The sequence below is a fragment of the Mirounga angustirostris genome, unplaced genomic scaffold (assembly GCF_029215605.1).
Source record: "Mirounga angustirostris isolate CCGP_5_RB_7025 unplaced genomic scaffold, mMirAng1.0.hap1 SCAF_7, whole genome shotgun sequence".
Taxonomy (NCBI): Eukaryota; Metazoa; Chordata; class Mammalia; order Carnivora; family Phocidae; genus Mirounga; species Mirounga angustirostris.
This window is the reverse complement of record NW_026991715.1, coordinates 111,925,971-111,939,563: the sequence shown is the minus strand read 5'-3', so window position 1 is coordinate 111,939,563 and position 13,593 is coordinate 111,925,971. Positions and strand designations below refer to the sequence as shown.

General features: G+C 52.0%; 1 protein-coding gene across 2 annotated transcripts in view; it reads right to left on the bottom strand.

Annotated features, from left to right (window-relative positions):
• The window catches only part of ANXA6 (annexin A6), a 45,405-nt gene that overhangs the window by 4,095 nt on the left and 27,717 nt on the right, over window positions 1-13,593 (bottom strand). The window contains exons 16-23 of one of the 2 annotated variants that reach the window (XM_045902437.3): window positions 12,759-12,853; window positions 12,041-12,154; window positions 10,038-10,128; window positions 9,303-9,382; window positions 8,707-8,760; window positions 3,519-3,536; window positions 2,642-2,735; window positions 1,381-1,476 (exon numbers count right to left, since the gene is read on the bottom strand). In XM_045902437.3, the coding sequence (XP_045758393.1) occupies window positions 1,381-1,476; window positions 2,642-2,735; window positions 3,519-3,536; window positions 8,707-8,760; window positions 9,303-9,382; window positions 10,038-10,128; window positions 12,041-12,154; window positions 12,759-12,853 (642 nt within the window). The remainder of the gene's footprint in view (window positions 1-1,380; window positions 1,477-2,641; window positions 2,736-3,518; window positions 3,537-8,706; window positions 8,761-9,302; window positions 9,383-10,037; window positions 10,129-12,040; window positions 12,155-12,758; window positions 12,854-13,593) is intronic. The other variant, XM_045902443.3, reaches the window with a different exon arrangement.

The window sequence follows — 13,593 nt, the reverse complement described above, 5'->3', positions numbered from 1 at the left end:
ATGGGCTGGGCTGTCTTCTCCCACCTCCTCTCCCTCCAGCCTGGGGTGCAGGTCATGGCCAACCCCAGGCTCATACTCAGGGCCCGAGACCTTCACTCCTCCTTCCCGATGCCACCTCCTCTGGCTCATCCTTCGACTTGGCTCTCACTGGGTTGCAACTCACTTCCTGCTAAGGGGCTTGCAGCTGACCAAGGTCAGTCGAGGACTCAAAGGGAAGAAACTCCTCATTAACCCCAGGCACCGGGCCTCAAACTTCGAAGTGCCTCAGAATCACTGGAGTAATTGATTAAAACTTGGGTTTTAGGTGCCACCCCACAGATTCAGGTCCAAGAAATATTTTGCAAAGTGGTTCGCAAAGCGTGGTTCCCGGACGGCTCCAGCAGCAGCATCTGGGAACCTGGTAGAAATGCAAATTCTCATGGCCCATCCCAGATGTGCTCAGACTGCAACTCTGAAAGGAGGTGGCCGAACTGTCCCACTCCACCAGGGACATCCCTGGTTCTAGTACAGACCAGAAGGGTTGGTCTCCCTACTCTGGTGCAGCCTCATGTTGCAGAGCGACTGATGTAGAGGAAGACTAGGCCAGAGAATGACTGTCTGTAGGTGTAATTTAAGGCACTGTGCCCATCCCTGGGGCTGAGTGTGGCCCCAGAGCCTGCCCACTCTAGGTGCATTGGCAGCCCCGGCTCCCCACGTACCCCCCCCCCCACATAATGCTGCCTGGCTCTACCAGTCCCAGCCCCTTCTCAAGGCCTGGGGGGGGGGGGGGGCTCCAGCCTTCGGCAGCTGCTGAATTTCAAGGCTCCAGGGCCCACACAGGGATGTCTCAGGCAGCTTAAGGAGCAGGAATCAGACACCTGTATCAGAAATCCAGAATGACTCTGGATATAAAAGTATCTCTGTGAGGAGGGCAAGGGGCAAGAGGCTGGGGTTACACACTCCAAGGGCACAGTCACTCGGGCTATGTGTCATGCACGGGCTCAGGAACCCACGGGAAAGCTCACATCGTACACCAACCTTCCCAGCTCCTCATGTATAGTATGCGCGCGCGTGTGTGTGTGTGTGTATGCACGCGCATGCACACCCTAGTCCTGCAGAACACTGGGCCCCTCCCCGCCTTGCCCCACCGCCTTCCCCGTGACCTCTCCTGGGGAGAGCTGTTCTGTCATCCTGCCCCGCAACCTGGAACAAGTCTTCACAATAACCCCCCGCCCCCAACCACATGCTGGCAGGACCCCCCCAGTGCTGGGGTTTATTCTCTAATACTAGGAGCTCAGGAAGCTGCCAAGGCCACACTTGTCCAGTGAATCTGGCCACGTTCCCAGCACCCCCAGCCCTTTCCCAGGACATCCATCCCCGTCCCTTGGTCCCATCAGTTACCGATGGCCACAAACACGTCCCTGACGTCCCCGGACATCTCCTTCTTGATGGTGTGCTCTATGTCATAGTTGGTCATCTTGACAAACTCCTGGAAGACTGGCCCCAAGAGAAGCCCCACAGGTGGGGGGTGAACTTCAATTCAGAGGGAGGGGAGAGATCACCATTTCCCTGCCCACCCAGCTCCCCTCGCAGGCCGTGCCCCAGGAAAGGGAAAAGGGACAGCAGGTATGGTCGCAGCCCAGGCCTAAGGCAGGATCGTGGTGGGAGGGAAATTCTGACCTCAAGGCTGCCTTGGTCTCAGAGCCAAATCTGTGTCAAGTCAGATGCTGCCCCAGAGCCTTAGACGCGTTCTAGGAACCTCAGCTGGGGTAGCAAAAGGAGCTTGGGTCCTGGTAAAGGCTCTGCCCTGAGCTCACTGAATGACCTTGGGAGAACCTCTCCCCCCTTCTGGGCCTCCCCTTCCTCCTGTGTCAAGTTGGGATAGAGATTAACGTAAGTAATCATAACGAGGACACTGAGGAAGTTACCATGCGCCAGGCATTATGCTAAGTGCTTTTCATGCATTATATTTTTTGTATCTTTAGAACAATCACATGAGGTAGAACTAAAATCCCAATTGACAGGTAAGGGAATTAAGGCACAGATATTCGCTAACTTGCCCAAGGTCACACAGCTGGTAAGTGGGAGATTCAAATCAAGGCGATCCGGCTCCCAAGTGCATTCTTCCGGCCACTATGCTAAAGCACCTTAAGTATTTTACTGAACAATGCCAGGCGAATCCATGTTAAAATATAAATGTCCTCGTGACCAGGGCACTCCATGAGCACCTAACGTCAGGTGCGCCCTGTGCATGTGGCCGCCTGGGGCTTCAAGACGTGTGGGTGGTCCTGGGCCATCAACACACCTCATTGCCTTGTTCCTGGCAGACACCACCAAAGGGCCATGACACTGAACCTTTGAATCCTCAGCGCAGCACTGGAGGCAGCCACCACCAATCTACTGGAGTGGCCTTGGAGGTGGCACCCACCTGCCATCCGTATCCCAGGCATCCCACCTGCTTCCCTAAGGAGGTGAAGGGAGTTGGCCCCAGGCTGAGTGTTAGAGCCAGGACCAGACTCCCCACCAGCCACAATCTTCCGTTGCTGGGGTAAGGAATGGGTGGGTGGACACCTGGCTCCTCTCGTCATAGAGAGCTGAGAGGCTCCCATCAGATTTGGGGACCTTCCTGCTGCATCGGGAAGGGGAGGGACTGAGACCTCACCTCTCCGGAGGTGCGGATAACTACGCGTGCACAGGATCGTCATGAAGCGGGTCTCCAGGGAAGTTTTGTCTCCACTGGGTGTGTCTGCTATTTCCTGCGGATCCCAGGTGGGGGCAAGGATTTGGGAGGGAAAACACCAGAAAGCCTTGGTTATTATGCACTTTCATGTCTTTGACTAGGCTGAGGGTGGTCAGAAGCTGGGCCAACCCACCTAAGGAGGCTGACATTGGCCCCTTCCTTCCTCAGCCTCTGCATCCCCTCCTCCAGTTTCTAGGAACCCTCTGGACTGACATGGGGTGGGGCTTAGCACAGGGCACTTCCACTCTGGCCTCAGGACCTCAAGACTGGGGCCCAAGGGAGGGCAAACAGGCACTGGGCACGGGGACTCGGAGTTCTCCTGTTCTCAAGCCCTTCTGAGAGGTCCTCTGGGGACGCAGGTCTGTCATTGCAAGGAAAATGGCTGAGCTAAGGGTTTCCCCCAGTGTGGCAGACAGGCAAACATACTGTAACACACCGCATATATATGTTCCCACAAGCATCTTCCAGCCAGTTACTAGCTCCATTCATATCGACACTAAACTTCCCTTCAGAAGAATTCATTTCAGATTAAAAAGGATCCATTTAAAGAAAAATACCCACAGCTGGTGGTATGTAGCACAAATTATGTGGGAGGTAAGTGGCTGAAATTTGGGAAACACTTGCCTGGCCCATTTTTTACCCAGTGGGGCTCCTAAAAAGTCATGAAAGGGAGAGAGAGAACCTACGGGCAAGCCCCCCAACCACTGCCTGCCTGGCCGCTCGTCCCGCCCAGAGGCACAGCCACTCAGCCCTCACTCGGAGAAGCCATGAAAATCCCCTTGAAGAACAGGACACTCACCAAGATCTCAGCAGCCACCTGAGAGCAGGGAGGAGAGAGAGGAGGGAGAGAGGGAAGGCTTGAGTCAGAGGAGACCGAGGAGGCTGGGAGAGGGGCAGGGGCAGGGGTCTGGTGGGGGGGGGGGGCGGGAAGGAGGGAAAACACCTTTTCCTGATCTTTGGGCTGGAGCCTCAAATGGGGATAGGCCTGGGAATTTATTTAAAGTGTTCGCCTGAGGGGTCGGGGAGGACACAGAACAGGGCACTCTACCTGTCACTCCCGGCCACCTAGGGCGACTCCACCCTCAGCCTGCTGGTCTCCACAGAGCCGCCCAGAAGTGAGAACAAGAGAAGTGCTGAATCCCCCACACCCTTTACCGCAAGGGGTCTGAGACCTGCCATTTTACCCCTTTATGTTATGGGCAGGAGAGACAGGGAAGCTGAGGCTGGAAGGGGAGGGGACTTGTGGGGGGGTACACAGCCAAAATCCGGTGGGAAAATGCCAGCTCTCCAGTCATTTTACAAGGGTGACTTGATCACTGCATTATGCTGAGTCCTTAGGACGCGATTCTGTTAGGTAAGTAGCAGTGCCTTGGAGTGCCTGGGAACAAAATCTAGGCAGCCCCGTGTGCCCCAGATTGGGTTTTGCCCTTGCCTGTCTCCCTACAACTCTACTGACCACTTGATTCTATTGGGCAGACCCAAACCATCCTCCTTGTAAACTTCACAATAGCCTTATGCTTTAAAAAGCTCTTTTCAGTATATACACTAGCAATGTCTTTCAAAATTTTAAATGCACGTGACATTTGATCAAGCAATTACGTTGCTAGGAAAGCCTTTCAAGATATCATGCAAGGGTGCTCACTGCAGCATTCTTCGTAATAGAGAAAAACTGGAAACTACCAATAGATGATCTGTTAAACAGACTATGGTTATTCAATAATGGAAATCCACGCAGCTATTAAAAAGAATGAGTCTACAGTGCCCAAAAAGAGAGTTTCCCCTTAAATTAAGCAAAAAAGTAAAGTATAGCATATTGTTTACAACAGTGTTCCTTTTATCTAGATAAGAAAAGATAAATGCACTCTTGAAAAGACAAATGTCACTCTTACATATTTGATGGGAAGTCATGCTAAAGGCATGGTCAAGATGCCATGGGCAGTGGTGTTACCTTTGAGAAGGACTGGGAAAGCTTTTGCATTTGATTTTTCCTGAAATGTTTACATTTTCTCAACATGCAAGTATGTTCTTTTGATGTTTTATTTCAATGTCCAGTAGGAATTATCAGGGCCACTGGGATCATGGGATACCTCTGGTTTTTATTCATCCCTTTCTGTATTAAAAACCTAGTTGAAATTTGAGGACATTATGGTAAGTGAAAATAGGCCAGTTATAAACGGGTAGATACTGTAGGACTGCAATTACACACGGTCCCTAGCATAGTCAGATTCAGAGACAGAAGGTAGAATTGGTGGTTGCCAGGGGCTGGGGGAGGGGGAGGGGCAGTTACTGTTTAATGAGAACAACACAGTTTCAGTTTTACAAGATAAAGAGAGTTCTGGAGATGGATGGTGGTGATGGTTGCACAACAATGTGGATGTACTTGATTGACGTCACTAAACTTTACACTTAAAAATGGTTGAGATGGCAAATTTTACTGTGTCATGCTTTATTATGTATTATGTGATTTTACCACAATTTTTAAAAAGCGATGCTAAAAAATACCTGTTTTTTTTTTAGAGAGGGAGCAATTTTAAAAATCAAAGAAAAGGGGCACCTGGGTGGCTGATTCGGTTAAGTGTCTGACTCTTGATTTTGGCTCAGGTCGTGAGATAGAGCCCTGCGTAGGGCTCCACACTGGGCGTGGAGTCTGCTTAAGATTCTCTCTCTCCCTCTGCCTCTGCCCCTCCCCTCCCTTTTTTTCCTCTCTCTCGAGATCTCCCCCTCTAAAAAAAATATATATATATATATCAAACAAAAAAGAATCTAACGTGCCATTCTTCATTTATTTGGGTCAGAGAACCCCAGACATATTTGTTTTGTCAGAGCATCTTTAAGACAATAATACGTGTAATATGATAAATGCAGTAGGCTACTAAAACAAATATCCAAATACTCAACATAAAGGCTTTTCCTTATTAGCCTAGCTACTTCACGCAAAAATTAACCTGGGAAGTTCCTCCAAAACCTAAACATAAGAGTTATCCTATGACCCGGCAATTCCACTCCTATCTACCTGGGAGACATGAAAATATACATACACACAAAACATGTACACACATGTTTACAGCAAGCAGCATTATTCTTGAGAAGTACCTCAAATGTCAAGGAGCTGCTGAATGCATACCAAAAGGTGATATGGCCATGCAATGAAATATTATTTGGCAGCAGAAAGGAATGAAGTAGCGATACAGCCTAAATACAAATGTTGGAAATAGTAAGTGAAAGAGACCAGTCACAAAGGGCCACATACTGTATGACACCATTTATATGAAATAGGTGAGCTTAAAGAGACAGAAAGTAGATTAGTGGTTACGAAGGGCGGGGAGGAAATGAGGAGCGAGTACAGGGTTTCTTTGGGGGTGATGAGACGTTCTAAAATTGACTTGTGATGGTTGCACACGTCTGTGAGGACGCTACAAGCCACTGAAGTGTTTGCTTTCAATGGGCTGATAGCATGGTGTCTGGGTTCAATTTCAACAAAACTGTTATATTACAAAACAGCCTGGGGACTGAATCATCCTGAACTGGCCACAGGTCTTCACTTCCCTCTGGATTAGACTGCCTATGTTATTTGTTGCTCAAACTGGAACACAGAGAAAGGGAAGTGGTCAGCGATCCCTGTGGGACCATGGGTGAACATCGCGCACTTGTATGCACCGTGGTCGCAGACCCGGACCTCCAAGAGCTCAGGGGTGTGCTGGACGCCCAGGGTAGAGTGTGGGAAAGAGGAGGCGTGACACAGACTGTGCCAAGTCCCCCTGTGCATCATCTTCCTAGGAGGAACCTGGCCCTGCAGATCGAACACCTTCCATTTCTGTGCACATCCTCCTCTGGCATTCACATTTCGCCTCCAGAAAACCTATCTAAGGAAAACACTCCTGCATACAAGGGAAGAGTTGGTGACCAGGAAGAGGGCTGTTCAAATAAAGCTTGGTAGTAGCTTCTTCAGTGGAATAGGACATGGCCATTAGGTGACGTCAGTTTTTAAAAATAGTATGAACCGCATTCACGGCATATTACTTTCTAACTGTCCTAATTCAGGGATCCACTTATATATACGCATAAAAAGACAACTAGAGTGATATATTCCAAAATATTAACAATGGCTGTCACTAGTAGGTTATGGATTGATTGACTGATTGGTCTGTTTATTTATTTAGGCTTGTCTCTATTTTCTAGAGTTTCTACAAAAGGATAGGTCTTACTTTAGAAACCGAATATTCTGGCTCTAAGAAAATGAGTCCCCACTAAGACTAATCAGGGTCCAGCGTCTGTGAATCTGGACAGGCAGCTGAGTTGGGCCGGGCTCCCTTGTTTCTGCGCCCCCAGGTTCTCTCTCACCCCTTCTCGTCTGCAAAGTGTTTGCCAATGCAGCCCGCCACTGCCCCCTGCTGGCAACAACTGGAAGCACACCCCCCCAGCACAGCACCCAGGTGGAAGCATTCCCTAGAGGGTGAATTTCAGGGTAGAGGATGGCTTTGGGGTGAGCTCTAGGGAGGAAGCCAGGATCAAAGACCTTCAAGGGCGCAATGAGACAAAGTGTATTTGTAGTAGTACTTAATACATATATGTTGAGTAAGTGAATGAAATGTGGCCTCAACAGACCACCCCAGGGGCTGGGTTCCCAAGTGAGCCCTCATAAACACTCTCACATGCAGCTGGAAAACCACATTTAAATGCAGCCCTGCAGCTTCAGACAGCTGCATTCCAAACCGGGGGCTGCATAACTGGAGAGTAGCAGCTACCTGGTCCAGAGGCTGTAGGGAAATTGCTGTACTGGGTCCTGGAGGGTATCAAATAGTAGTAACCTAGGCTTTGGAGTCAGGTGGGCCTGGGTTCAAATCATACCACAGCCACTTAGAAACCATACCCTTGGATAGGAGTTTCATTTTCCTCCAGTAAAAAAGGGGGCATAATAAAGTATAAAATAGTCTTTTAGCATCATGCTCAGTACTTAGTACGCATTTTATAGTTTTGTAACTGTCAGGTTTATAGCTAAGGATTCTTCCAGCTCAGATGCTGCTATAACACTCCACACTTTTCTATAAGTGGAGCAGGGCACAGAGCTGGTGCCTCCACTCCCGATCCAACAGGGCTCTTTTCAACCCAGCAACTGTCAAGGGAGGGGGCCGGATCTGCAGTCAGTGATGTCTGTGCCCAACACCTGGACCTGGGCCAGGCCAGAGGGTGCGGGGAGCAAGGCACAGGCGAGTGGGGACAGTGCATGGGGCCTTAAGAGGGCCTGCCCAACCATAAGGACCCTTAGGGGATGTGGGGTTGTCCAGCCTCCATGAGAAACCATCTCCAGACCTCAAGTTCCTCAGCCTTAGGGGGCATGGCAGAAACAGACCAGCCAAGTGACCCAAGAGAACCCCTGACTCCCTTATTCATTTAATAACAAATATTTACTGAGTTCTGACCATGTGACCACCTGGGATGCATCAGTGAACAAAACAAAGATCCCAGCCCTTGATGAACTCACTTTTAGGCTCTCTCAGAACACTTCCTTCAACCTTGGTCCCATTTCATAGATAATAAACTGAGACCATTAGCACCTAGGCCCCCTTCCTAGCAGGCTCCCAGACCTGCTCCCTCTGGCTCAGTTCTACCTGGGCCACTGATTTGCTGTGTGACCTTCAGAAGTTATCCCTCCCTCTCTGGGCCTCCATTTTCCCACTGTAATATAAGGAGTTTGACCTGGCTGATCTGTAAGTCCCTTCCAGCTCTGAAGGTCTGGAGGCTCTCAGCCTACTTTCCACATAGGAAATGCCAGTAAGACCAACACCGCCCTCATGAGAATCTTTCTGAAAGTTGTGAAAATACTCAGTCTCGCTTCTAAGGGTAGAGAGGTGCAAGGGGTCCACAAGTCTAAGGGTTCACCAATTAAATCAGCCATGTCCCTGCCAGGAACCTTCCCCACTCCCGGACAGCCAGGGCATGGCATGGACAGACATGAGCTGGAGCCACTTGGAGGGGACGGTTCTCACCTGGGCATCTTCCTGGGCCTGGTCCCGGTCTTCTCCTGCCTCCTCACGGTTCCCCTGCAACAGGACCAGCGAGAAAGGTCAGTCCCCAAACATCCACCCTCTTTGTCCCTCAGCAGCCACAGGACCTTGGCTCAGCCACTCTGCCTCTCTGAACCCTCTTCCTGAGCTATAACAGGGGGACAATGATCCTGCCCTCATGGGGGAGCCTGTGGTGAACATTACATTTGAAGACACTCAGCCCAAGGTGACTCAGACACAAGGATCTTCAATACTGTGCATCAGAGCCTAGTGTCTGGGCTGCAGGAATACAACTGATGGCGAAGGAAACCTGCAGGTAACATGCGGGTCACGCACATGGCCTTGTCCTGTCAGCTGGGAGCCCGAAAACCCAGGCTGAGGGCCATCAGGGAGGGCTGCCCGGAGAAGTGGCCAGCTTTGAAAAGTGAACAGAGGAAGAAGGCCTTACACGAGCCAGTCATGGCCTCAGCAGTGGGCCCGAGAAGGCAAGTGGGGAGGACACCCTTTCTTCATTAGGACTGGGCTCCTAGCTCCCTGCCCCTCTCCCAGCCAGGCAGGCATTGGGGCCACGAACTCACCGTGGCCAGAGAGATAAGGATCCTCTTGAAGTGGCCGGACGTGTCTGAGCTCAGAGCATCCTCTAGGGACTTGTGATAGTCTGAAACAGAGAAAGGGGGTGTGGGCAGCTGCTGGCTAAGGATGGGGGGTGCTTCTAGAAGCTGGTTCTTGGCAGCAACCTGCCATGCCACTGCGGATCTTGACACACTGACGCCTCAGTCCATCGCCTCCCTCCCCGTCCCAGCTGAGGGCTCCTGGAATCCTGCCTCTCCTGCTTCACAGCCACCCTGTCCTCCCTCGCCTACCTTCCCTCGCCGTAGGACAGGCGCCGGACCCATAAGCTCTGGCCACAGTTCTGGCCAGGTCACTCCCCCACTCAAAATTTCTCCCATTTTAAAGCTGCTTACCAGGGGAAAAGTTTAAACATTTCTGACTGGTACTTAAGATCCTTCAAAATAATATTCTGACCGAGCACAGGCCTTCTGAACGAGGGCCTGGAGTGACTGCATAGGCTGCCCACCCAGGAGGCCGCCCTCCGGCTCCCCGGCAGCCTGGACACGCTCTCCTCTCACTCCTCCCCTCCAGCCGGGACTCTCTGCATGGGGTGCCCTTTTCTCAGGCACAGGGCTGGGCATCCCCAGGGGCTTATCAGAGCCTCATGCCTGAGAGAAGGGAGGTGGGCAGTGCTGTGGGGTGAGCTGGCTCTTTTGCCACCTCCTCCCAGTGGTGCTGGGCCCAAGGCCTCCCACACTCACCTTCCTTATAGGCCTCACAGATGGCCCGGATTTCTGCATTGGTCCGAGTAGCGAGGATTTCAATGAGCGCCTTTTCATCGGTGCCAGCCCCCTAGAATGTCAAGACCAAGAAGACTTGAACCACAGCCCTGACCCCCATGCAGAGACCCGAGGAGCCCTGGCCAAGAAGGCCCCTGTTCAAGAAACCACCCAGGAGGCAAATGCTCAGACCACCAAGCCTTCCTGGATTTTCTCCTTACCCCCAGACCAGAGACAGCACAATCAGGGCGGAACATGCCAGCTTGTCAAGATTTCCAGAACCTCCCATGAGAATTGCTTTGGACCAAAAATTAAAAAGGAAAGAATATATGGTCTATAGGCATGTGTATATTAAAAGGCACACACACATATATATCTGAATAGAAATACTTATGTTGAAGTATATAACAAGAACAGAGATCATGCATTATAGTGTAACAGTGATTGTGGTCTCTGGGTGGGCGAAGGATCACAGGCGATTTCTCATTTCTTCTTTTTTGCTCTGTGTAGACTTTCTCACATATTATTTTGTCAGAAGGAAAAAAGGTTTTGTGCTTTAAGGGAAAAACATGCTGTGTCTGTTGATATCTGCATTTGAGGAGTGACCTAGGGACCGACACATTAGGTCCTCTAGACTGAGACAGCTCTGGGAAACAGCTGCTCAAAGGTCCTCACTTTGGGGGAGGGGAGGGAGGCGAACGAGACGGACGGATCGATAGATTCAAGTATCTGTTGAACACCTGCAATGTGCCCGTCACTGCACAAGCCGCTGCGGCCACAACTATAAAAAAAAGGCAAGGAAGCACATTCACTGCCCTTAGAGGTCAGTGCCTGTGGGGCGGCTGGTCCCAACTGTGGGCATGGAAAGGGTTGGGTCAGTTTAGCTCACTAGTCCCTTCAACGCCTAAACTCCATGTTTTCAAATCCTTTGGTTTTTTTGTCTAGGCATTTTAAAAGGACGAGAACCTCAATTTGCTTTGCCCAGGGAAATGTCTGTTCTTCCCCGAATCCTCCAGGGACCCAAAGCCCTAGTGGTGTCACGTGGTTGTCAAGTCAGGCTCCAGAGTCCGACAGACTGGGTCTGAACCCCGGCTGTTAAACCTCGTAATGCTGTGACTTTGATCAAGTGATTTAGGCTGAGCCTGACTTTCCTCATCTGTAAAATGGGGACAAAACGATAGCCTTGCCTCGTGGGTTGATGAGACAAGGAGCTGGGCTCAGGACGGGTCTCTGTATGCTCTAACGACTGAGAGGAGCCCCGGACAGCTGGTGCCTTGGGAAGCAAAGCAGCTGCAGCAAGAGCTGGGCCGGGACACCACGTCCTTTCTTGCTAATCAGTCGTCAGAGTTAACAGTGCCCTTCACACCCATGACCTTGCTTGACCCACTCCAATGCTTGAAGGGCAGGGATGATTGCCGAAGGCATGAAGTTTAGAAAGTGTAAGGGGCCCAACATCACAGAGTGAGTTAGTGGCAGGCCTGGACTAGAATACAGACTCCGACTGCTGGTGTTTTCCCTTCCAGACCCATCCTGCTTCCACCAGCTGCTCCTTGAAATCCCCCTGACACCACTGATTACTGGGCATGTGACCTCACTTGAATCAACCAGAGTAGAAGCCAAGACTGGTGGAACTCCTGGGGAGAAGGAACAGAGGTGCTCGCTGGTAGGACATACAACCGCGAGGAGAAAGGCTCTCTGAGAGTGAGGCCACCACAGGAGAGAGCCAACCAAGGTAGGGGAGAAACAAGAGTCCATATAACATTATTCGAGTCCCTGGATTCAGCCACGTCTAAAACCAGATGGAGTCCTGTATCTTTCAGTTACGGGAACCAACGTCCCCTTTGGTGTTCATGCCAGTTTGAATTGGGCGTGGGAAGGGCTCTGCCAAGGAGCTACAGCCAACCCACACCTGGGCTCGTGGGGAGCACCTGTGTCGCCCCAACACCTGCAGACTGGATCCCATCCCTTTGGTGCCCCCATCATACCTCCATGGCCTTCTTCAACTGCTTGGCATCGTAATGGGCCGGTGGCATCATGAGCCCTAGAATCAGCCTCGCCAGGTCTCCAGAGATCTCAGACTTCAGGTCAGCCATCAAGTCCTACAAAGGGCAGGGCTGAGGTCATGCCAACATCAGCACATGCTCCCGTGTGACCCAGGACAGGGAGATGTGGAACGAGGAAACAGGGGCTCCGTGTGAATGCAGGGGATGGCGGGAGCCCGCGTCTGTCTCTGCTGATGCTTACTCCTTAGAGGACAGCAAAGAGGACAGGGGAAAAAACCCAAGCAGCGGGAAGATCCACTCTCCTTGGTGGCAAGGAGACCGGACAGGAAAGGGGGCAGGGCTGGAGGCCATCATTCCCACCCTGGGGGCGACTCGCCAGCTCCCCACGAAGGCACGGTAATCACTGACGCTCAGCCTTGAAGCCTCTGGAACTTCGAGATCCAGAAAATGCTGTGTGAAAGCAACTCATGTCCCTCATCTCAGCCCTGCGCTGAACCATTCCCATAGGCGTTGATCCCAAGGAACTGGGGGATGGACAGAATGTGTTGCAGGCAGCCCAAAACCAAAGAGGGTGGTATTCCAAGAACAGGTGACCGTGAAGACCCGGGCGCCCAGGTGCACAGAGCTGGCTGTCACAGGCCAAGCCCCGGGGTGGGGGGTGGGGGGTGGGGGTGGTGCGGGGCCCCGGCTGAGGCCTCACCCGGCCGAAGTGGGACTTGAAGATCTGGCGGATCTGCTGCCGCTGGGCGTTGCTGCGGTGCGTGATGATGTCGATGATGGTGTCCTCGTCAGTTCCTGAATCACCCAAGCCGCGTGGCTCAGAGGGAGGTCATGGCCCAGCTTCCCCACATCCCCCTGCCCATGGCTGCACTGATCTTTGTCAGGGCAGAAGCCTGGCTAGAGCTCCAAGCGCCTGCAGGAGCCCTGCCTCTGGCCCACACCGCTGACTTAGGCCAGGCTCCTCCCTGCACTGCTGAGAAGACCCCCAGAGGAGCAGAGAGCCCTGCCTGCGGTGAGTCAGGGTCTCTGGTCCAGCCCTGCTTCTGGCCATGGTGGAGCAAGGCCTGGCCCCTGTCTGGGGCTCAATTCCCACACCTACGCCACGAAGTGGCCGAGTGGCTACTAAAGGATCCTTCCAATCTGGCATTCTAAACCCCATGGGGACCCCGGGTCCTTTCTCTTCAACTCCCCGGGAGCTGGAGCCCAAGTCCTTCTAATCGGTGCAGGTCAACTCTGGAAGACATCAGGACGCCACTGCCCGCCTCTCGGATTAATGCCTTCGACCTCAGATCCGGCACAGGACTCTACCTTTCCAGTACGCCTGTATTCTCACAGTCCTACATATGCCCAGTGGATATTATCATTCCCAAGAGACAAATGAAGATGAGGCCCAGAGGGGGAGGATTTAAGCCAAGGCCTCTGGGAGGTGCCGTTAGATGGGCAGGGGCGAGGGAGGGGGAGTGACGGAGGCCAAACCTGGACGCTCCGTCCCTGCTGGCCTTTCTGAGAACAGGGCATCCACCCATAGAGTAGTT